Consider the following 25,641-nt stretch of genomic DNA (forward strand, 5'->3'; position numbering starts at 1 on the left):
AGTCAGTCGGGCTGGTTCCTTCCCCCCTGAAGCATCGGAGAAACCTGAGACACAGATGTGGGAGGGAGAGGGTGGGGCCTTGGGAACCAATCCCTGGCCAGCAGGGGAGGAGTCTCCATCCTATAAAAAAAGGAGCCAAACCAAAGCATTTCAAGTCTCTTTCCAGGTACTGGAGAGGAGGGAGTGGGACCCGGCTGCCTGATGCTGCTGAGGACTGCTTTACTGTGGGAGAAAGGACTGAAACCCTGGTACCAGAGAAGGTGAGTGTGCAGATTCAAAACCTTCCCTTTTTTTTATTGCTAATGAACTATTTCCAAGGCTGCCAATTGGGTGGAGGTATTTCTGGGGAGTGTGGTAGAGAGCAGAGATAGGAGGGAGGAGGCAGAGAGGGCAGCAGGGCTGCACTTAAATTCTTTGCTGGCCTGTTTTGGGACACTCTTTTTTTTTTTGTTTGTTAGGACTTATGGCAGGGAGAGAAGAGGTCTGTGAAATAAAGGCTAAGCTTCAAGGGGAAAAGCCAGGCTCAGCACTCACTGGTTGGGCTTGGTGCCTCCCTGCCAGCCCAATGAGGGTTTGAATCCCACAAGGGAAACCAGTGGAGAAATTTTATAACTGAGAGCCTTTGGACCTTTGATGTTCCAGAGAGTGTTTGTAGCCAGGGAGCCAGTTTGGAAAATGGGAGCAGTGGAGTCAATCAGATGGACAGGGGCTGACAAGAGTTGAGAGGAAACTTAATATAGTGTTAGAGAACAAATCAGACCTGACAGAGCCCTGCTTAAAATGCTTAATCTCTGCTGGTGGACCTGGGACCACCCAGCCTTAAGCACTTTGGCAGAGTGTTAGACTCCTGCTGCTGGTGTGTGGCAGGGCCTGATGTGTCCTCTAGCACTGTTCTGACTCTAGGGGAGCAGCAGGATGGTGTTAGAGCCCTGCTGGTGTGTGGCAGGGCCTGATGTGTCCTCTAGCACTGTTCTGACTCTAGGGGAGCAGCAGGATGGTGTTAGAGCCCTGCTGCTGGTGTGGCAGGGCCTGATTTGTCCTCTAGCACTGTTAAGTTGTGTGCCAGGTCTTGCAAGCTAAAGAAGGTTATAAGCATTTGGCAGGGCTCTGACGCTATTCTTTAGCTTGTGTGTGAGGTCTTGCAAGCCTATGAAGGCTGGTTAGGCCCTGGAACAAGCCAGGCTGAATCATTTCTAGGTGGTTCCCTGATAATTCCAGTTCTTCCAACCTCACCAATGCAGTCAGGGTGGGTAATCTTTCAAGTTGCACGTGCCCAAGTTAAGATACCTCAAACTGACAAGGCCTTCAAAGGCAGCTTCTGAAATATACTCCAGCTTCTTAAGTTCCCCCAAGTCGAGTCTCTGAAGGAATGGGACACGGTTGAAAGCATAAGAGGGGATACTTTCAATAGGGTTATTTCTCAGCCACAGCTCCAGTAACTTTGAAGGGTATTTAAAAGCTTGAGTGGGAACAGTGGTCAAGTGGTTGTCAAAAAGCTCCAGAGTGCTCAGGTTGGGCAAGCCATGGAAAGCTCCCACCTCAATCATACAGAGCAGGCTTTTGCTGAGCTGTAAGATTTTCAGGTGACGAAGGTGCTTGAATGTCTGTTGATGACCTTGAGTATTGTTCTCCTGCAGATTCAGGTATCTTGTGTTGATGGAGATGCTCTCTGATACCTCCACCGGTTCCTGACGAGTGCAAACCACACGGCTGGCCTGGTTACTGCAGGAGCAAGAGGTGGGTGAGGTCTGTCCCGGTGCCACAGATAATCACAAGATTAAATTTAATAGCTTTTTTTATATACAGACATTTGTTTGCACATCACATAGGTTTACATTGAACAGGTATAAACACATGGAAAATTAGCATAAGAGAGAAACTACATCTCAACATTAAAAGGCTAAATTAAAGTATTTCAGGTTTGAATTACAGAAAGTCGGGTGACTCTTAAATATGAGTAGAAGGAAGGCAGATAACAGTATTATAACAAAGTACAGTAAAGTAGGTTGGTGAGGGGGCAGAGAACTATATACAAGGGCATGTATTGTAGGGTGCTCTAATTTCAGGGCTTGGTAGTGAAGGGGGGATATGAAAAGGCCTGTTTGAACAGTCAGGTTTTCAGTTTGGGGTTTTCTGTTGACGTTTTGGGTGTTGGGTTCTAGATGTAGCTCTTGGTGCATGGAATTCCAGTTGGGTGCTGCAATTGATAGTGCTCGTTCCCTGGTAGAGTTCAGGTGAGTTAGCTTGGGTGAGGGTGTTGGTAGGGTCTCAGTGTCTGCGGGTCTTGTGGCTTTTTGGTTTTTGAAAGTTGGAGGGGTTTGTCCATTGTATGTTTGGATTATGTATGATCTTGTGTATTGTGGTAAGATTCTTGAAGAGGATTCTGAATTGCATTGGGAGCCATGGGAGTGATGTTTGTGAGGACTCTGGCAATGGAAATTTGTAGCATTTGGAGGGTTTTGAGTGTTGTGGTTGGGAGTTGCAGTAGTCTATCTTGGAGAAGATGAATGCTTGAAGGATGGTTAGGAAATCATTGCTGTAGGAGGGGTGTTAATTTTTTTAGTACACATATTTTTATTTATTTAACATTTTTATGTACTGCAGTTCTAGTAACAATGTTACTAATCTTTTCGGTTTACAATTAACTTTGGGATGACATAACATATGAGTGTCTTACAGATAACAGGAAGTAAGAACTGGGATTTGGATAGGATAAATATAAATAACATTGAACAGGATATGATATAACATTTTGAACAATGAATCTAACATAATTAGCACTTTGATAATCAAATAGCAGTCCTGTGATGTGTCAGCAGTCTTAGGGGGGATGTGGTGTATATGAATTCTTGATGATTTAAGCAGTTGGACTTATGAGAAGATCATGTAGTGATGGTGATATTACAATTCCAATCATATGAATGCTTGGGATGCCGGGCTTGATGGACCCTTGGTCTGACCCAGCATGGCAATATCTTATAATTGAGATGGCCCTGAATTAAGGGAAGGCTTGTTGAAACAGTTTAGTAGAGTTTTTTTTTTCTGAACATCAATAGACAGGGTTCTTGTCTTAGATCAGGGAGCCATGGCATTCCAGATGTTTGGCCCTGCTATCAGAGGGCTCGTTCTCTGGTGGCTGCATGAAAGGTGGATTTGGTTGGGAGGGTGCATAGTGATCCCTGTAGGCTTCTCTGATAGGTCTTGAGGTGTGGATAGTGAGTGGGCATGGAAGATTGATAGGGATCTGTTTGTGAATACTTTTGTGAATGATGGTGAGAGTCTTGTGTAAGATTCTAAAGCTTATGAGTAGCCAGTGGAGTTTTAAGTCAGTAAGGGTCATTTGACTTAGTTTGAGGGATATGATTAGGAGTTTGGTTTTGCAAGTATTCAGGGCAAGGTTCATTGGGTGAGTAATTGGTTGATAGTATTGAGGTGGGTTTCCCATGGAGTGATTTGGGGATAGATTCAGGGATAGGGATTAGAATTTGGACGTTATCTGCATAGATGAAGTGTGAGCCCTAGGTAGGATAAGTTTACATATGGGAAGCACGTAGATGTTGAAGAGATGAACCTTGGGGCACTCCTTGAGTGAGTTTGATAGGTTCTGATTTGCTGTTGCCTATTTTGACTTTATCTGTCTAGATATGAGACAAACCAGTGTAGGTCCGTGCCAGTTAGACCAATTTCGGTTAGTTTGTCTATGAGGATCTTGTGAGTGGTATCAAATGCTGCGGAGATGTCCAACATTGCTAAGATATAGGACTGGCCTGTGAACTGACCTCTGAACTGGTGGTGAGGGAGATTACTGTTTTGGTGCTGACAAACTTGCAAAATCCGAATTGGGATGGATATAGAATGTGTTTTTGTAAAGTGTTTGGTATGTTGGGTGCTTACTACTTTTTTGAGTAGTTTAAGCTAAGAAGTGGAGAATGGATATTGGCCTGAAGATAGCTGGATCTGAGGGGCCCCAGTATCTGCGGGTGCAACAGTGGATGGCCGTTCTCAATGTTCATGCTTTAGTGATAGGTCCTGTGGGAAGTGCTTGTGCCAAAGACATAGTTTTGATGCACATACACACATATATCTCTATGTATTGTCTATTCTATTAGATAAAAGGGATACAAACATATATATTACTAAACATTTGAGTTATTTCAGAATTATATAAATACATATTTGAACAAGTAGTGTTCTAGTCCTGAATAATAGCCTTTTCCCTAAGCTGTGACACCTTTTCTTGGACCAACACAGGAATTATCATTCTACAAGAGCTTTGGGGAGCATCCAGGTCACGTCTTTAGAAGGGAGCTGATTGGTCTGGAAAGCTCATACAGTACTGGGGTAAAAGGAGGGACGATTAGCTATGTGAGGCCTGACCAGATTGCATTACACATGTTCATCTGCCCTAAAATACCCCATCACCGCTGCAAAGATCACCATTCAAGCTCTAAAATCAACATTTACAGGTGAATTGAGCATGTCTGTGTAAGATGCTGCACTTAATGTAGATAAAACCTATTGACAATGAGGGTAAAGCAGATTTGCCCATGTGAAACCTAGTTTTAAGCCTGTAAATGGTGTTGGGCTGGAAATAAAAATGATTCAAAATACGTTTAATGAACTTCAAGCCCTGGCTGAAAGCAGACGAGGCAATGGATGGCCCCAGATTCTGTTGCACTTCCATGTTAACCGGCCCCAGGTTCAGTAAAGAGAAGTGGAGGGGAATCTGATCCTGGGGGTTTGTTTGCAGTCGGTTGTACATGCAAGAACCAGTAAAAAAGTGTAATGTCCTACACGGCCTCTGCTTACACTACTAACTGTCAGATCTGAGAGCCCATTTCCCAGAAAACCATCCTAAAGCAGATGAGGATACAAATATCATAAAAACCCTGATACAGATACAGGGAGTCAGCAAAGAATCCAAACACAGATGCTAAAAGGCAAAAGAGAACCAAACACCCAAGCATCTTTAACCCCACCTTATTTAGGGGACAAAATATGCCAACCTTACTGCTTTCTTGCACCCCCACCCCCATTTCATTCAGCAGTTTTATAAAGTGGGAAAAGGCTGATGCCCCCACCCAAGACTCAAGGTCTACAAAAAGTTTGGAGTGAGGACCAATCATTGACAAGATAGAAGGGAAGTGTGCACACAAATATTATATATACTCAGTGTAAATATACATAAAGATACAAAGCACATACATACCACACACATATACTACACACATATATAGATATATACACACAAACACAGTGTAAATATATATACAAAGCGCACATACTACACACATATAGGCACCAGTCACACATGCACACACCATAAATATGAACTTACAACACACACTTGCATATAAATAAAACGCACCCATGTATATACTTTCTATGCTCCTGGAAAGACTGGTTAATAGTTCAATTTAACCAAATTAGCTGCCATTTTATTGTATTGACTGACATATGCTCTCTGGTTATTTTTCTCCACTTTACATAGTGCTTTGTAATTTCTGAGGAGACTGAATCGAGGCGGAGGAGTCTCCACTGTTTTGGCAGCACTTTTACCCCTTATAGGCAATACTTTACAATAATAGATGCAGGGTCTCTTCCTTTCTTATAGGTAACATTATACAGGAATTGATGCAGGGTCTCTTCCTTTCTTACAGGTAACATTATACAGGAATAGATGCAGGTTTCTCTTGCTTTCTTATAGCTAACAGTATACAGGAATAGATGCAGGCTCTTCCATTCTTATAGGTAACAGTATACAGGAATAGATGCAGGGTCTCTTCCATTCTTATAGGTAACATTATACAGGAATAGATACAGGCTCTCTTCCTTTCTTACAGGTAACATTATACAGGAATAGATACAGGCTCTCTTCCTTTCTTACAGGTAACATTATACAGGAATAGATACAGGCTCTCTTCCTTTCTTATAGGTAACATTATACAGGAATAGATGCAGGGTCTCTTCCTTTCTTATAGGTAACATTATCCAGGAATAGATGCAGGCTCTTCCTTTCTTATAGGTAACATTATACAGGAGTAGATGCAGGCTCTCTTCCATTCTTATAGGTAACGTTATACAGGAATAGATGCAGGCTCTCTTCCATTCTTATAGGTAACATTATACAGTAATAGATGCAGGATCTCTCCTGTCAGGCTGTGTTGGCAGCAGGTCTCTTCCATTCTTATAGGTTACGTTATACAGGAATAGATGCAGGGTCTCTTCCATTCTTATAGGTAACATTATACAGGAATAGATGCAGGGTCTCTCCTGTCAGGCTGTGTTGGCAGCAGGTCTCTTCCATTCTTATAGGTTACGTTATACAGGAATAGATGCAGGCTCTTCCATTCATATAGGTAACAGTATACAGGAATAGATGTAGGGTCTCTCCTGTAGGGCTGTTTGCAGCAGTTCTCCCTTTCTTTTAGGTAACATTATGCAGGGTCTCTTCCATTCTCATAGGTAACCATATACAGGAATAGATGCAGGCTCTCTTCCTTTCTTGTAGGTAACATTATACAGGAATAGATGCAGGCTCTCTTCCTTTCTTGTAGGTAACATTATACAGGAATAGATGCAGGCTCTCTTCCTTTCTTATAGGTAACATTATACAGGAATAGATGCAGGCTCTCTTCCTTTCTTATAGGTAACATTATACAGGAATAGATGCAGGCTCTCTTCCTTTCTTATAGGTAACATTATACAGGAATAGATGCAGGCTCTCTTACTTTCTTATAGGTAACATTATACAGGAATAGATGCAGGCTCTCTTCCTTTCTTATAGGTAACATTATACAGGAATAGATGCAGGATCTCTTCCTTTCTTATAGGTAACATTATGCAGGAATAGATGCAGGCTCTCTTCCTTTCTTTTAGGTAACCTTATGCAGGAATAGATGCAGGCTCTCTTGCTTTCTTATAGGTAACCTTATACAGGAATAGATGCAGGCTCTCTTCCATTCTTATAGGTAACATTATACAGGAATAGATGCAGGATCTCTTCCTTTCTTATAGGTAACATTATGCAGGAATAGATGCAGGCTCTCCATGTCTTATAGGTAACATTATACAGGAATAGATGCAGGCTCTCTTGTGTCAGGCTGTGTTGGTAGCAGTTCTCTTCCTTTCTTTTAGGTAACATTATGCAGGGTCTCTTCTATTCTCATAAATAACCGTATACAGGAATAGATGCAGGCTCTCCCTTTCTTATAGGTAACATTATACAGGAATAGATGGAGGCTCTCTTCCTTTCTTATAGGTAACATTATACAGGAATAGATGCAGGGTCTCTCCTGTCAGGATGTTGGCAGCAGTTCTCTTCCTTCCTTACAGGTAACATTCAGGAATAGATGCAGGCTCTCTTGCTTTCTTATAGGTAACCTTATACAGGAATAGATGCAGGCTCTCTTCCTTTCTTATAGGTAACATTATACAGGAATAGATGTAGGCTCTTCATTTCTTATAGGTAACATTATACAGGAATAGATGCAGGCTCTCTTGTGTCAGGCTGTGTTGGCAGCAGTTCTCTTCCTTTCTCATAGGTAACATTATACAGGAATAGATGCAGGCTCTTCCATTCTTATAGGTAACATTATACAGGAATAGATGCAGGCTCTCTCCTGTCAGGCTGTGTTGGCAGCAGGTCTCTTCCATTCTTATAGGTAACTTTATACAGGAATAGATGCAGGGTCTCTTCCATTCTTATAGGTAACATTATACAGGAATAGATGCAGGCTCTCTTCCTTTCTTATAGGTAACATTATGCAGGAATAGATGCAGGGTCTCTCCTGTCAGGTGTGTTGGCAGCAGTTCTCTTCCATTCTTATAGGTAACATTATCCTGGAATAGATGCAGGGTCTCTTCCATTCTTATAGGTAACATTATCCAGGAATAGATGCAGGGTCTCTTCCATTCTTATAGGTAACATTATACAGGAATAGATGCAGGGTCTCTCCTGTCAGGCTGTGTTGGCAGCAGTTCTATTCGTTTCTTATAGGTAACATTATACAGGAATAGATGCAGGCTCTTCCTTTCTTATAGGTAACATTATACAGGAACAGATGCAGGCTCTCTTCCATTCTTATAGGTAACCGTATACAGGAGTAGATGCAAGCTCTCTTCCATTCTTATAGGTAACATTATACAGGAGTAGATGCAGGCTCTCTTCCATTCTTATAGGTAACATTATACAGTAATAGATGCAGGATCTCTCCTGTCAGGCTGTGTTGGCAGCAGTTCTCTTCCTTTCTTATAGGTAACATTATACAGGAGTAGATGCAGGCTCTCTTCCTTTCTTATAGGTAACATTATGCAGGGTCTCTTCCTTTCTTATAGGTAACATTATGCAGGCTCTCTTCCTTTCTTATAGGTAACATTATACAGGAGTAGATGCAGGCTCTCTTCCTTTCTTATAGGTAACATTATGCAGGCTCTCTTCCTTTCTTATAGGTAACATTATGCAGGCTCTCTTCCTTTCTTATAGGTAACATTATGCAGGCTCTCTTCCTTTCTTATAGGTAACATTATACAGGAATAGATGCAGGCTCTCTTCCTTTCTTATAGGTAACATTATACAGGAATAGATGCAGGCTCTCTTCCATTCTTATAGGTAACAGTATACAGGAATAGATGCAGGCTCTCTTCCATTGTTATAGGTTATATTATAAAGGAATAGATGCAGGCTCTCTTCCTTTGTTATAGGTTATATTATACAGGAATAGATGCAGGCTCTCTTCCTTTCTTATAGGTAACAGTATACAGGAATAGATGCAGGGTCTCTTCCTTTCTTATAGGTAACAATATACAGGAATAGATGCAGGCTCTCTTCCTTTCTTATAGGTAACATTATGCAGGTTCTCTTCCTTTCTTATAGGTAACCATATACAGGAATAGATGCAGGCTCTTCCTTTCTTATAGGTAACATTATACAGGAATAGAAGTAGGGTCTCCTGTCGGGCTGTTGGCAGCAGTTCTCTTCCTTTCTTATAGGTAACATTATACAGGAATAGATGCAGGCTCTCTTCCATTCTTATAGGTAACAGTATACAGGAATAGATGTAGGGTCTCTCCTGTCAGGCTGTGTTGGCAGCAGTTCTCTTCCTTTCTTATAGGTAATATTATACAGGAATAGATGTAGGGTCTCTCCTGTCAGGCTGTGTTTGCAGCAGTTCTCTTCCTTTCTTTTAGGTAACATGATGCAGGGTCTCTTCCATTCTTATAGGTAACATTATACAGGAATAGATGCAGGGTCTCTTCGTTTCTTATAGGGAACATTATACAGGAATAGATGCAGGGTCTCTACTGTTCTTACAGGTAACATTATACAGGAATAGATGTTTAGGGTCTCTTCGTTTCTTATAGGTAACATTATACAGGAATAGATGCAGGCTCTCTTCCTTTCTTATAGGTAACATTATACAGGAATAGATGGAGGGTCTCTTCCATTCTTATAGGTAACATTATACAGGAATACATGCAGGATCTCTCCTGTCAGGCTGTGTTGGCAGCAGTTCTCTTCCTTTCTTATAGGTAACATTATACAGGAATAGATGGAGGGTCTCTTCCATTGTTATAGGTAACATTATACAGGAATAGATGCAGGGTCTCTTCGTTTCTTATAGGGAACATTATACAGGAATAGATGCAGGGTCTCTACTGTTCTTACAGGTAACATTATACAGGAATAGATGTTTAGGGTCTCTTCGTTTCTTATAGGGAACATTATACAGGAATAGATGGAGGGTCTCTTCCATTCTTATAGGTAACATTATACAGGAATAGAAGCAGGGTCTCTTCTGTCAGGCTGTGTTGGCAGCAGTTCTCTTCCATTCTTATAGGTAACATTATACAGGAATACATGCTGGCTCTCTTCCTTTCTTATAGGTAACATTATATAGGAATAGATGCAGGCTCTCTTCCATCCTTATAGGTAACATTATAGAGGAATAGATGCAGGCTCTCTTCCATTCTTATAGGTAACATTATACAGGAATAGATGGAGGGTCTCTTCCATTGTTATAGGTAACATTATACAGGAATAGATACAGGGTCTCCTGTCAGGCTGTCTTGGCAGTTGCTCTCTTCCTTTCTTATATGTAACACAGAGCCAGTCTTTAAAACATACATCCTGTGATGGGGTTCACCTTTTAATACTCACTGGAACTAGATGACACTATTAGAATGTGAACCCTATCTACTGTTATGAGTCATACACCAGGATAGTAATGGTCCCCTGACATCCTGATAAACAGATTCAAATTGTAGCGTATAGCTGTAATATGTTCTAACTCCTATGGTTTATGTAGTTGACCTATAATTTGCAGGGAACGGGGGTCTGGACGTTTCCTTTTGCAGGCGAGTTCTAAAGGAGCCGCTCTATGTATTTGTTGACATAATCGTTGCTAGTGAGCTGTCGGTCCCCTCAAAGGTTCTCCTAAAAGCACGTTCTGAAAGTCTGGAGTAGTTTCTGCTCCAAAGAGTTGGGTGATCCACTCCACTAATTTGTCCCTATATAAGGTAACTACCGGACAACTCCACCATATATGAAGGTAAGTGCCTACGCAGAAAATATGAAATTTGGGAACATTCCAAAAATTTAAAGGAGATGGAGAGATGTGATTCCTGTATTGTCTAGAGACATAATGTTCCCCTGCTGCCTAAATTGCCCCATCAGTATCCTAGCCAGAGATTTCCACGTAGTGAAGGCGTTCTTGGATAAGCCCGCTGGGGATTTGATATTATGAAACAAATGGGGAAGTTAGTGATATGGGATGTCCCCGACGAGCCGTCCCTTCCACTGTGTCCAGGCTCTCAACCTTGCCTGTAATGAGATTGGTGTATTGAGGATGCTCCTCTACAGCTGACATGGTTTCCAAGCTGTCGCAGACAGTGGCGCATTACCCACAACTTGTTGCTCTTATCAACTGAAAACGGATCAGAAAGGTAAAGGGCAGGTCGTCAGGCTCCTTCTCCGCTACCCCTGTATGGGTTTGCCCGGTCCGTACTCTGAAGCAGTACCTGAGGAGGTGCCCGTTAGTTCCCGGGTCCTTTCTGGTTCCTGGGAACGGGTGCCCTTTAACCCGGTTTCAGTTTTTCCCCAGAGGGCTCTGTATGGGGGTGAGCGCGCCGGGGAGGGAAGCCAAAGATTATCCTTCGCATTCTTTCAGCATCGGGGCAGCAGTCTCGGCCGCGGGATGTGGTATATCCGGTGCGGGCGCACAGGATAGAGGGAGGTGGAAGTCCAAGGCATTTCTGTCTCATGTGAGGGTTTAAAAACAAAAAAAGGAAAATAATAAATACGAGCACCAGCCTGCAACAATCTAAAGGGCACGAGGGAAACGCTGGGGTGAAGGGTTATTGATTGGTGTTTTCTTCTATTGCAGAGCTCTTAAGGGTGGCCTAGGAGGCGAGGCTGCATCTGAACTCTGGGCTGTTCTTTCGTTCATTGGGCACTGAGACGGCCGTAGGTCGCGCACCTCGACCTGGAGAGCTGGAATGTTTAAATACGATATTCCAAAACCATATCCCACAACACCAGATCAACAACTAGAGCTCTGCTCGCCCTCCCATCAGTAACCGCTATGAGCCTCACTACAATCAGAGAGAGGGAGCAGCTTCAGTAGCCGGACCTCGCCTATGGAGCTCGGTACCTGAAAACCTAATGCTTCAAGATGACACGAACTTATTCAAAAAAACAACTTAAAACCTGGCTATTTCACCAAACCTATAACGAAGGCATCGGTTAACAAAATCCTCAACCCTACAGGTCAAGATGATAAACCTATGCACCAAACAATTCGGACAATTGCATATTTACCATTGTCGAACAGTAACCAGTACTTACCTTACCAGGTAGTAAAGTTACATAGGACCATCCCACCATCAGTAAAAGGAAATATTTACCCTGTTACCGTGAGTTAAGTTAAATGTTAACAAAGTTTATCTGTTAATTGTTATAACATGCGTTGTGAGAAGTAAAGTTTGTAAACTGGAGTGAAGGCTTGCGCCAAACTTTGTTATATAAAAACACAAAAATAGAATGAAGGTCGCCCTGGTTCAGCAAACGAGGAATGGAAGGGGAGGAGCTGTTACCATTCCTGGGGGGTGGATATTCTGCTGAGTCACTTAGGGGGCGAGGATGCAGGGAGGAAATCTTGCAGGGACTGGGTGACCTGCGTCAAGAATTTATCCCAAATATTCATTCGTTGGCTGAGAATCACATTAGGCTGCTCTGACATAATTGTGCGACTTTGGTGCAAGGCTGAGGGTTTTATGGAAGTTGGGCGTTCCCGAGTGAATAAGCAAATTGGGAAATGGGTGATAGGGGCAGGGGGGGTTTGGGTGCATCCCGGTTGGGCTTGGGGTGGAGAGGAGGGGTTTGTTCAGAGGGGAATGGGATCCATTTATCAGACATTGGGTTGGGTTTGCTGAATGATTGGCAGGAAGGGATGGAGAATGTACTGAGGGGAGGTTAAGGGTGGAAACCTGAGCCCAATGGGGGGGCAGCTCATGTCGGGAGGGGCTGCTACACCAGATGGCCAGGGAGCTGAGGGGCTACAGCTTGAGGCCAGGTTTGCCCTTGGTAGTGAGATGGGGGGGGGGGGGGGGGTTAATGCTTTAATGCTGGGGTGTGAGGGGGAGGGGTGGGCAGGTTTGTTATCGTTAAGGTTTCCATGTTGTATTGTTGGGGGCTTTGGTTAGGTTCAATAAACTGTGATCTCTTTATACCAAAATAAAATTGTCCTGATTTATTGGGGGGGGGGATGAGCGAGCGCATGTCCTGACTCCCTGTTATATGAGAGGCTGAGGCTGAGACCAGGGCCTGCCTGTGCCTATCCTAACCCACCAGGCACCTGGGCTCTGAGCCCTCCTAATCTCAGGTTATTACTGCTGCCTTCTCCTCCATTCCCCACTAGGGAGAGGGACCCTCTCTGTCCGTTCTGCCTGCTTTATGATAGGTATAGACTGTATCCCCTCCTCCCCCTGGTGAATAATATCTGGGTACAGTGTGTGACAGGAGCTCACTGAGGTGTGGTCACCAGATCTCCCTCGCACACGGTTTATAAAACCAGCAGTGTACAGTACAGATTGAGTGTGAGCGCTGCCTCACTTCCCTCTCCTCAGTCAGCACAGAGCAAAGCTGCTGTGTGTGGAGGAGAGAAGTTTGCATTACCTGTGTGTGTGCAGCTTGCATTGTGCTGCCCTACGGCAGAGTCTGGGTTTGTAGCGTGTATTGTGCTGGGCTAGAGGGGGGGTGTGTACACGCATGTGTGCACCTTGTATGTTACCTTGTTCTAGTAGAAAGATGACAGGGAATATCAGGGCTCGGGCTCCCCCCAGCCTATGCTGCTCCATGCATCAGTGAAATGCATGGTCTGAGTTCAGTGAGAAGGAGCCCAATCACTTATTCTCATTAATGCATTGACCCTTCAGCCTGGCCACTGAATGCTGGTGACACTAGCAGTTGCTGTAGCAAACAAGGGTCAATGTAGTAAGCCCTGCATTAATCTTACTGCTTGCAGTAAAAAAAAAATGTAATTCCTGATGCAGTAAGCATGGAGGGGGAAGAGAGCACATGGGGCATAATCCAAGAGGAAGAGGGACAGCACCAGCAGCTTTGCCAAATCACTGGGGAGAGGTCAGGGCAGCAGAAAACATTGCTTATGTGGATTCCATGTGATTTCAAAATTATAATTTGCCAGATTGGAAATGTAACTCCTATTGGAGGTGGAATGAGCTAATTTTACTGCAGCTCCGATCAGGGCTTAACACTGAAAATTTAAGGCAAGGGCAGTTAAGCCAGCACATCCCTTTGCACGGGAAGGTAAAAGGTAATGCCCTGGTTGGCAGGCGATTTCCATGCTAGGGGCACTAATCAGGACACAGTTTTATGTGCACATTTTCTGTGCTGCAAAAAATGTGTACAAAGTTGTGGGTTAAACTGTGCCCTGCTGAATGCAGCTTAATAAACTGGCCCCAGAGAATCTGTAGCCGAAGGGGGGCCCAGCTCTGGACCTCAGCAGCCACAAAGATGTTTGGGTTTTCAGGGATATCCACATAAATATGTAGGAGATTTTTTGCCTGCAAATCCCTCTCGTGTGTACTCATTGTGGCTTTTCCTAAAAACTAGGCCCATTTGTGGCTCTTCAGAACCAAAGTTACACATTTTTCTTTGAGTGGCTGGCGGGGCTAAGTACAGAGCAGGAAACTAATAAAGGAGTGAGAAGCTGCACGTGCAGAGGGCCCGAGACCCTGGAGTGCCAAGAAGGGGGCACATCCCGCGGCACAGGCTCCACGGCGAAGATGAAGGCACAGTGCAATGTTTGCAGAGAAAAGGGAAGGCCCCCGTGTGCCGCGATCAGCGGGTCTGGCCCTTTGTCCTCACCATAAGCGGAGCGCGTGCGCAAGATGAGCTCTGTTCATGGAGTCCCGGGGTCTCCGCTGCTGTTTTCTGCTCATGGAAGGTCTGCATGGGGCGCCTGGCCCCTTAATCCTGGACACAAAGGGCTTGGGTCCTGTGGCAATGCCAGTAACAAAGAATGTGTGGGAGGGTGAGAGAGCAGGACTGTGTAAGAGAGCATGGGGGGGTGTGAGAGCAGGACTGTAAGAGCATGGGGGGGAGTGTGAGAGCAGGACTGTAAGAGCATGGGGGGGTGTGAGAGCAGGACTGTGTAAGAGCATGGGGGGGATGCAGGTGAGAGAATAGTGTGGGGGGGGGGGGGTGTGAGAGGGGCAATGGGGGTTTCAGAGGGAGCCTATATAAAGGAGATTGTGAAGGAGTGCATATGTGTGTGAGATGGTGGGAGCTCGTGTGTGAGAGAGGGGCAGTGGGTATGGGAGGGTGCCAGCCTGAGTAAAGGGATTGTGTATGTGAGACAGGGCTGGAGTGAAGGGGCTGTTATGTGCAGATGAGTGCAAGAGAGTGAGGGAGCCTATAGCAGGAGCTGTGTATGTGGAAAGGACATGCTTACAGTGATTTTCTAGGGAAATTATGCTCAAAATACTTACATTTCTGTAACTTAACTTTTCTGTAATGATTTAAAATGTAATTACATAAATATTGTCATGTAAATTGTTGTTTTGACCAATATAAAGTTGGCGCAAAATTTAAAATTCTGCAGAATTCCCCCAGGAGTAGCTCTCCCACGTATTTTACTGAATCAGCCGATTATGAGGCATCTGGTGAGTTGGGGCCAGTGACTCAAGAGCACAGTGACAGCACTCAATACCAGGATTTCATTCAGGCCCATTAATATACTATTGGCATTGGGTGAGATGAGTAACCCCTCTTATAATGATAACAGGATCTCATTCAGTCCCATTAATATACTATTGGCATTGGGTGAGATGAGTAACCCCTCTTATAATGATAACAGGATCTCATTCAGTCCCATTAATATACTATTGGCATTGGGTGAGATGAGTAACAGGGCTCTTATAATAACAGGATCTCATTCAGTGCCATTAATATACTATTGTCAGATTCTCATTCAAAAACCCCCTTTTTTTTTGAATTATTTTTAAATGAAATCTTTAGTCACTCAATAGTTCACAAACTGTGAATCTGTCGTTCAAAATTCAAATACTATTCATGCAGGAGGCATGAATAGTATTTGAATTTTGACCCAAACAAACCTCACTGTTTAAATTGGAAAAAAACATTTTTGAAAGATGGTGGGCAGGTTTCATATATATGAGTTTAAAACCCCAACCAGGGTGAACTCAATTTTGTGCATATAATTATGAACCGAACCGCCTCCATCCAATTGTTTTTAAATGTGCAACCAGTTCAAACATTTATATATATTTTCTTAGTGTGATTTTTCATTTTTTAAATGTCATAAACAGCTGACTTCATGAAATAATTATGAAAGTCTCGACTTATCTGGTGATAGTTGACAACCCGACGTAGCCACGTTTCTGGTCCGCGAACAGACCTTTCTTCAGGGGATGTTATCCTGTTTCATAATCAGTCAGTGAACCAAAAGTTCTATGTTAACATTATACTTCTTTTTCAAAAAGACGCCATCATGCGTTCAATGCTGTTGAAAGGCTGCCGGCTAGCTCTCTCTGCTTTTGAACCGGACGCACAGATGATTGGTAGTTTAATCACAACACTCGTTGCTGTGACGTAGTGATGCAATTGGTGAATTCATTTAAAGCCCAATGCGGTGCTTGATTCAGATTCCGGAGGGTGAAGAATAACAAACACGTCATGACATCTAAATCTAAATTAATGAAATCCATTCTAACTCTTCATTCAACCCAAAGGTGCCTGTGTTTTAAGCGTAAAAATCCAAAAAGCTTCACGCTTATTTAATAACCTTTCACGATACCTCTCGGAGATATTGGCACGTGATCAATCACAGTCCATTTCAATGCACTAAATAAATGACCTTGTTGTATGCAATGCGAGACTATAGGAGCTGACCATGTAGCTGTATTTAATTTTGACTTATGTTCATGGAGTCTTATTCTCAATTTGCGAGTAGTCCTACCGTTTCTCCGTATTGCCCTGACCTGCTCCATCCCCTGTGCATCTCATCCGGACGGCTGCAGGCCCGCGACATTGCCGGAGCGGCGATCTTCTTCCATTCGGCCGGATCCGAGCATCTCGCAGCCTTAAGAACCTGAGACATGAACTGCTTGACCTGTGCAGGAGCCTCCTCGATCGCCGCATTAAACAGCAAAACGTTAGATTCCCATAGGAAAGCAGAGCTCCTCAGAGTCTTTATGAGCTGCTGAAGGGCTCTGCATAAGGGAGCGATCCCCACACAGCAGCATCGCACACGTCCCCCGGTGCCTTCCTCCCCCCACCTTCTCCCCTGGGCCGCGATCTCTCTCTCTGTAGGGCTCTTTGCAGCTCGCGGCCGGACAGAGGGTGAGATCCTGGGACCCGGTCCCTCCCTCCACGTTCCCTCTCTCCGCGCCTCTCCCTACCTTCTCCCCTGGGCCTGGATCCGTCTCTCTGAATCTCCTGCTCGCTGCGAAAGAACGGCCGGGACCGGGCTGTGCTGTGCCCCGCCTCCTCCCCCTGCCGTCCATTCGCAGCAGCAGGAAGGGGCGGGGCTGCAGCAGAGCTCTCTCCTGTGATTAGGCTCCGACCCTGCCTGTCTCGCCCTCACAACCATGGCGGAGCTGTACAGCTATTTCCATGCACTGAGCCCGTACCTGGGCAAATCAAATCTGCACATATTATGGGATACTTGTACCTGTACCCCGCAGCGTAAGCAGGTACGAAGGCTTGTGCATGAATACTGTACACGTAATGCAATGAAAACAGCTATTTCCATGCACTGAGCCCGTACCTGGACAAATCAAATCTGCACATATTATGGGATACTTGTACCTGTACCCCGCAGCGTAAGCAGGTACGAAGGCTTGTGCATGAATACTGTACACGTAATGCAATGAAAACAGCTATTTCCATGCACTGAGCCCGTACCTGGACAAATCAAATCTGCACATATTATGGGATACTTGTACCTGTACCCCGCAGCGTAAGCAGGTACGAAGGCTTGTGCATGAATACTGTACACGTAATGCAATGAAAACAGCTATTTCCATGCACTGAGCCCGTACCTGGGCAAATCAAATCTGCACATATTATGGGATACTTGTACCTGTACCCCGCAGCGTAAGCAGGTACGAAGGCTTGTGCATGAATACTGTACACGTAATGCAATGAAAACAGCTATTTCCATGCACTGAGCCCGTACCTGGACAAATCAAATCTGCACATATTATGGGATACTTGTATCTGTACCCCGCAGCGTAAGCAGGTATGAAGGCTTGTGCATGAATACTGTACACGTAATGCAATGAAAACAGCTATTTCCATGCACTGAGCCCGTACCTGGACAAATCAAATCTGCACATATTATGGGATACTTGTATCTGTACCCCGCAGCGTAAGCAGGTATGAAGGCTTGTGCATGAATACTGTACAGGTAATGCAATGAAAACAGCTATTTCCATGCACTGAGCCCGTACCTGGGCAAATCAAATCTGCACATATTATGGGATACTTGTATCTGTACCCCGCAGCGTAAGCAGGTACGAAGGCTTGTGCATGAATACTGTACATGTAATGCAATGAAAACAGCTATTTCCATGCACTGAGCCCGTACCTGGGCAAATCAAATCTGCACATATTATGGGATGCTTGTGCATGAATACTGTACAGGTAATGCAATGAAAACAGCTATTTCCATGCACTGAGCCCGTACCTGGACAAATCAAATCTGCACATATTATGGGATACTTGTACCTGTACCCCGCAGCGTAAGCAGGTATGAAGGCTTGTGCATGAATACTGTACACGTAATGCAATGAAAACAGCTATTTCCATGCACTGAGCCCGCATACTTTTCCCATTTTCCTATCTATTATTTTTTTAAATATACGTCTGCATATCTTACAGGGAAAAATATTGGAGCATTTCCTTGCATAAAATCCAGTTTATGTGCATAAGTCAAAATTCTTTTTAAGACGTGTGTAATTGAAATTACCCATTCACCAGTTACTCCAGCAATTCATGCAGCCCTCCTCTAAGCCAACAAGACTCTCCCTGTTCTTCACCCAGCCAATGCTACACAATAAACATGTTTGCTTTGCTATCACTTGCGCAAGATAATTAGCAGGAGTACAATTGCACAAGTTGCTAGATCTATGCAGATCAATGCTTCTTCCATTTATTTATTTATTTATAACTTTTTATATACCGAGGTTCAATTAACAAGATTAATTATCACTTCGGTTTACATTACAACCAGCATTGTTTTACAATGAACAGGGTAGAAGTAACCTGGATTAAAACAATGAACAGGGTAGAAGTAACCTGGATACAACTTACAACTCAATAACAACTTACACTCGAAACTGTTGGCTTTGCCTCATCTCGCCCGCCTTTTATTTTTAATTCTCTCTATGTGTGCAGAGACTACACGGAAAATGCACACAGCATGTGTCCTGTTCCAAACAAAAAATCCTGAGAGGAGATTCCCTGCTGAGTACTGACAGACAGCAGGACAAAATCTCACACCGCTAGGGATCTCCAGCACTGACCTGTCTCCACCGAGAACGTGCTTAGCTGATTCACCATCGGGAGGGCTCGAAGGCCTTTTCCAGGGAAGGTGATGGTTTCCCTAGGCCTTTGCATATAATTATTCCCTATTAGTTGGGGGATCAAAGATATTTTCGTCTTGCTTATTGCGCTGACATATTGTATAAGTTTTGTTTTGTTGCATGTCTCGGGTGTTCTCGTCTGCACCTGCTTCGTACAGATATTTTACAGAAAATATAGCTTTGCATTGCTTCACATAGTGAGTGCTGTTATTTTCTTAGTCTGACTGTGTGACACAAAGCAAATGCTGGCAGACCCCACTACACCCCCATTCTTCAATTTCCCCCCCCCCCATCTCTTATCCTGTCAGGTCCTCTCTCCTTCTCCTGCCCACATTCCTGGTCCTCTTCCCTCTCTTCAGTCTTTGGCTCTCTCCTCCCCTATCCATCCCTATGATCCTCTCCCTGGGCTGACCCATACCAACAAAATGGGAGCGCTGTGCTGGAGATAATTTGTGGGAATGACTGAAGGGTCACCCAGGCTGCCAAATATTCCTGCACCGGCCCTGATTGCAGCCACGGATTTATTATTATTAATGATTTCCCAAACAGCAAAATTCATAGATATAAAAGGAATAAAGCAGTTCCCTGACTTGCTGCTCCTGTCTCCCACTCCCCCCTCTGCAGCTGATTCTCTCCCCGGATCCACCTTAAGGAATAAAGCAGTTCCCTGACTTGCTGCTCCTGTCTCCCACTCCCCCCTCTGCAGCTGATTCTCTCCCCGGATCCACCTTAAGGAATAAAGCAGTTCCCTGACTTGCTGCTCCTGTCTCCCACTCCCCCCTCTGCAGCTGATTCTCTCCCCGGATCCACCTTAAGGAATAAAGCAGTTCCCTGACTTGCTGCTCCTGTCTCCCACTCCCCCCTCTGCAGCTGATCCTCTCCCCGGATCCACCTTAAGGAGTGAGCATCCCCCCTCCCTCCTGCCTGACCTCTGCCGGGAGCTCTGCGCATGCTCCGGCTCCTGCTTTCTTTCTCTGCCTGCAGAGAGCAGGAAAGGCTCCGAGTAAAAGCAGAAACTTTCTGCCTCCCCAGGACCGGAAATCCCTGGAGAGGGGGAGAGCAGGGGCTTTATCTGAGCCCCCAGGAATCAGCCCTGCCCCCTCTGAATCCCTCCCAGCACCTGCAGGACTGAGAGGGAAAAGAGGAGGGCAATGTGTGCCCTGGGGTCCGATCCGGTAAGAAATCCTTCTCTGCCCTCTTGTGCATGTAAAGGAAACCTTTTCCCTGTGCAGCTCTGCCAGCCTCCCCTCCTGCCAGCACAGGGCAGGGATCTTTACAGGTTTGAGCTCTGATCCCTCTGAGATCAGCAGAGGTTAGGGGGGGTGCAGACTCTCTCTGTGTCCCTGCAAGACTCTCTCCCATGCACACACATGTACTCCCTTCTCTGTCGTCCCGTACATACTCTCTCTCATACACATTCACTCTCTATATTTCCTCCCCGGGTCTGATCCTTCAGGCACCTCACACAGGCAGTAGAAAGTTTCCTCCTTACAGTTGCTAATTCAGTGCTTAGAGATCTCCAGGGTTTCTCTGAGGACCAGGCAATCTCTGCAGAATACTGGAGATTTAATAGAACTGAGCTCTCTTTAGGATGTAATGTAACAGGAGAGCTGATCTCACTGACAGAGACCATATAACAACATTTATTGCCCGCACATTATAATGAAGCTGCAGGGAGAGGGACTGAGGGTGTCCTGTTTGTTGTTCCAGGCATCGGTCACGTTCAGGGACGTGGCTGCTTATTTCTGGGAAGTGGAGTGGGACATTCTGGGAGAATGGCAGAAGGAGCTGTACAAGAAGGTCATCAAGGAGATTCACGGCGTCCTCATGTCCCGGGGTAAGTCTGCCTTTTCTATCATCTCTCACCCATACACACCCTGCAGGATGGCTGCTGCCACTTTATCAGGGCTGGAATAATCCCAGGTGCCAGGTCCCTTGGGCACATATAATATACAGTCTGGCTTCTGATCTCATGCCAAGTCCAACAGGAGCTGCTGTGGCTCCCCAGGGCCCAGTGAGAGACACCTCTGCTGCAGGCCCGGCACGAGATGCTGCTCTGTGCTGAACAGAGGGAGGATTTGCCTCTCTGATTCCTAACTGGGAGCTGCAACTTCTGCAAAAGGACCTGAAATAATAGCTATGCTCTAGGTGAATCTACTGCACAACATGTAACTCCTCCAGGCAGTAACCCGATGTCACAGGTCACATATCCCCCCTCTTTCTGTCATTGGCCTCTAGAGAGAGTTATCTCAATATCCCAGGACCTTCTCAGTCACTCCTGATATGAAGCTGGGCACCCCTTCTCCAGGAGGGCACAGGCTGGCAGAGAGCACTGGCACCTGCAATGCCTCCAGCTAGGAGGGTCAGGAATAGGAATGACTGCACCAGAAACCCTCCAAGGTTTAACCTTAATCAAGGGGCAGCCTGCAAGTGTCTCTTACAACCAAGCTTTGTCACACAAATACCAAAAGATGTGCACACACACACACACACACCTATCAGAACAGGAAGCAGATGAAATCCCCAAGGTTTTTACAAGAACACTGTAAAATGTAATTTTGCTATCTTTACTGGCAGGTTATTCAATTCTTAATCCCGATGTTGTATTCAAGATTAAGAAGGAAGATGAGAAATATTTCCCTCAGCACTGGGAGCTGGAGGGGAAAGAAACCATGAAGGACCCCAGCATCAGTAAGTAAATGTTCTGGATTTAAAGGGCTCTGCATTTTCAGATCCCAGGAGATGGGGCATTAACATCAAACATTTGGAGACTTCCAATCCATTTCCTAATATAATATTAGCAGGTCCTGGGTGACTCCTCCTAGACTCGTTTGTTTTCTCATCCCAGGCCTTCCGATTGTAACGTCTGTGTTCTCACTGAGCATTAAACAAGAGGCAGATCTGCCCTTCCTGGATCCTCCTGAATCAGAGATGACTGAAGGGATTCACCCTCCTGTGATAGGCAAGTATCAGATTCCTCCCGGGCGTCTGTACTAAGATCAGGCGGTGCCGTTTTGTATTTTGATGGTGGTGGGGTAAGAAGTTAATGACTGTGATCAGAGTGAAGGGAATCAGTGCAGAGACTGAGGTGAGGATGAGAGGCACAGAACCAGCAGGGTGAGGTCAGACGTGGTCTGTTCCCCTCTGTTCATGGACTATTGCCCCCCTGTACCTGTCTACAAGCAGCTCCACTTCCTACTGTGTCATATGGAGCTTTCTGCTGGGAGCCATAGACATCTCTCATCTTCTCTCAGGCAGAATTTAAAATTCGTTTCAAAACATGGGAATCAATGGAAGGTTTCACAGATCCAGTTTTTTAATGAGACATTTTCATGTTTTTGTAGATGTGTATTGTAATTATGTAATGTGGTCTACGTATTGAAATTTTGATTGAAATATTTTAAATTAAAAAAGAAAGTTTCACTTTTTTTTTCTTTTTAGTATTGTTGAATTTGCTTTATAAATACCATATTGGCACTTTATTTGCTATTGTTTAAATATACAAAAAGTCATATGTTAAATCGGCTAGGTACAACACTGTTAAAATAGAATATAAATTAGTTAAATGATGGATTTCTGATGATGATCAGCACAGCAGCACCATCCTTTCTTAGCGCTGCACTGGTGGCAGTGTCTATGGACACAGCATAATCCTGAGCTCACTTGCACTGATAATACAGGCTCTGGGGTAACTTTTCTACATATTGTAACCATCTTTTCCTATCACAGGCTCCCCCAGTGTCACCCCTGACATTTTAATCCGATTTAAGCAAGAACGATGTGGGACTGAGCCCCCGAGATCTGAGGACAGAGGGAACCTGAGCATCCCAGGCGCCTGTGAGGAGCTGCATGAAGCAGGCGATGCAGCTTGGATTAAAGGTACTGCTGGGCCGATCTAAACATTGCTGAGACACGGGGCCTCCTCTGGGCCAGACACAGCGAGGAGGAGGCGTTAAATCATGTCCCTGACCTCTGACCTTTCTTGTGTGGAGAATTTGTTTGCCCTCTTTCCATTCCTTCTGCTTTTCTCTTTCATGTTCAGATTTCTCTTTCCTTTCTTCTCCCTCTCTCTCATCTTCCACCACCATTTCCCTCCCCCGTCTCTTGTCCCATTTCTACCTCCTCTTCTCCTCTTTCCTGTCTTTTACTCTGCCTTCTCTCTTTTCTTGGGTCAGGGTCCAAGACTGGGTAAAGGCTGAAGATGATTTCCCATTTCTCTAACAGGCAGCCGAGGTCACAGCCCTGACCCCACAGCAGAGATCCTGAAAATGGAGGATCCTCCTGTCAGCGAGCAGCAGGAGGGAGGAGAGGAGGAGGCTGAGACCAAGAGCGGTGAGCAGAACATTAATTTATCATAAAATATGGGCTATGGAGAATGTTACACTTTACATGTAGAGGGGAATCTTATTACTGGCTCTCAGTTAAATTCTCATTACTGAGTCATTAGGGTTCAGTTACTTTAAGCTGACAGGACTGAGGTGCAGGGACCCGGGTCCTGAATGAATTCCAGGTCTCCAGCAGGGCGTGGCAGAGCTTTTGGGGAGTGAAGGGAAACAGAACAGAGACTGGAGGTGAGGATGAGAGGCACAGAACCAGCAGGGTGAGGTCAGACGTGGTCTGTTCCCCTCTGTTCATGGGCTGTTGCCCACCTGTACCTGTCTACAAGCAGCTCCACTTCCTGTTCTGTGTCATACGGAGCCTTAGCAGGGCAAAGAGCTTTAAATAATCTTATGGGGATATTTCCATTATACATCTGTTTAACTGCTTAAGGCACCTGACAATCTACTTCTAAAGTAAAGGAACAGCCCACATTGTGAAGTCACAAGATCTCCTACCCCTGAGAGAGATATAATCCATTATTAGCCTGGTTCAGTTTATTGCAGTCTCTCACTCCTGCCAGGACATTCAGACGCTCAGGTCTCACAGATTTAGGAGCACTGTCCTTCTCTCTAAGACTTGCTGGTTTGTATGTCCTTCTCCACAACCGTTAAAATCTCAATTTTATCCCACAGACGATGAAGTCGGGAAGAATAGTGAGAGGCAAAGAAAGTGTGAGGAATGGAAACAGGAAGACTCCCCTAGCGACAGCCCCAATCCTTCAGCTGACTGTGCAGGGTCGAGAGAGAGAAGTTCCAACCCCTACCCAACGCTTGTACAAACTCAGAGACTCCTTGAAGGAGAGGGACCATCTAAAAGTTCTGACACGAGGGAAAACTTCACCAGAAATTCACATTTTATTGGAAACAAAGAAGTGACTGAATGTGGGAACAAGTTCACAGAGAGGTCAAGTCACCCATGTATCCAACAATATCATAGAAAGGAGAAAGCTTCAACATGTACTGAAGGCGAGAATACAGTGATAAGGAAGGCAAACCCGACAGCAGAGAAAAAAGCGCACAGACAAGATCAGACTTTTAAAATTAAACATTATTTTACCCGAAGAGCCCAGCTTAAAATTCATCAGAAATTTCAGAAAGGACGGAAACCATTTAAATGTTCACAATGTGATAAAAGCTTCAGACACAAATCTGTCCAACTAAGACATCAAATGATCCATAGCAGGGAAAAACCATTTAAATGTTCAGAATGTGATAAAAGTTTCAATCGGAAAGGTAACTTGCAACGGCATGAAATGATCCACACTGGGAAGAAGCCATTTAAATGTACTCAATGTGATAAATGTTTCACTTGGAAATATAGCCTTCAACAGCATGAAATAACACACATAGGTGAAAAACCATTTAAATGTTCAGAGTGCGATAAAAGGTTTATTAGAAAATGTTACCTAAGGGAGCATGAAATGATCCATATGGGACAGAGACCTTTTAAATGTTCTGAATGTGAGAAAAGCTTCTGTCAAAAATCAGTTCTAAGAACGCATGAGATGACCCACACAGGACAGAAACCATTTAAATGTTCAGAATGTGAGAAAAGCTTTATTAGAAAATGTTACCTAAGGGAGCATGAAATGATCCACATGGGACAGAAACCTTTTAAAATGTTCTGCATGTGAGAAAAGCTTCTGGCAAAAATCAGTTCTAAGAAATCATAAAATGACCCACACGGGTCAGAAACCATTTAAATGTTCTGAATGTGATAAATTTTTCAGTGAGAAAGCCTATCTGCAACAGCATAAAATGACCCACACCGGACAAAAACCATTTAAATGTTCAGAATGTGATAAAAGCTTTATTAGAAAATGTTACTTAAGGGGTCATAAAATGACCCACATGGGTCAGAAAGCATATAAATGCTCTGAATGCGATAAATGTTTCAATCAGAAAGGTAACCTTCAACGGCATGAAATGACTCATACAGGTCAGAAACCATTTAAATGTTCCGAATGTGAAAAAGGCTTTTGTCTAAAATCTGTTCTAAGAAGACATGAAATGACTCACACAGGACAGAAACCATTTAAATGTTCTGAATGCGATAAATGTTTCCGTGATAAAGGCAATCTGCAACAGCATGAAATGACTCACACGGGACAGAAGCCATTTAAATGTTCTGAAT

The 25,641-nt window shown here is 44.4% G+C and overlaps 1 protein-coding gene and 1 long non-coding RNA gene across 3 annotated transcripts in view; both read left to right on the top strand.

Moving 5' to 3' along the window:
• LOC115081024 (zinc finger protein 665-like) overlaps positions 1-25,641 on the top strand; it is an 89,860-nt gene that overhangs the window by 46,121 nt on the left and 18,098 nt on the right. Inside the window, exons 6-7 of the mRNA XM_029585541.1 lie at positions 22,858-23,007; positions 23,353-23,460. Coding sequence (XP_029441401.1) covers positions 22,858-23,007; positions 23,353-23,460 — 258 coding nt within the window. The remainder of the gene's footprint in view (positions 1-22,857; positions 23,008-23,352; positions 23,461-25,641) is intronic.
• Positions 131-12,591, top strand: LOC115081032. 2 transcript variants are annotated; one of them, XR_003853717.1, is made up of 4 exons: positions 131-260; positions 1,638-1,737; positions 4,252-4,466; positions 11,385-12,591. It is a non-coding gene; the product is annotated as an uncharacterized LOC115081032 (long non-coding RNA). The 2 variants fall into 2 exon arrangements; XR_003853718.1 differs by lacking the exon at positions 1,638-1,737 and having other exon boundaries at positions 137-260.

The sequence above is a fragment of the Rhinatrema bivittatum genome, chromosome 19 (genome assembly GCF_901001135.1).
Source record: "Rhinatrema bivittatum chromosome 19, aRhiBiv1.1, whole genome shotgun sequence".
In the NCBI taxonomy this organism is placed as follows: Eukaryota; Metazoa; Chordata; class Amphibia; order Gymnophiona; family Rhinatrematidae; genus Rhinatrema; species Rhinatrema bivittatum.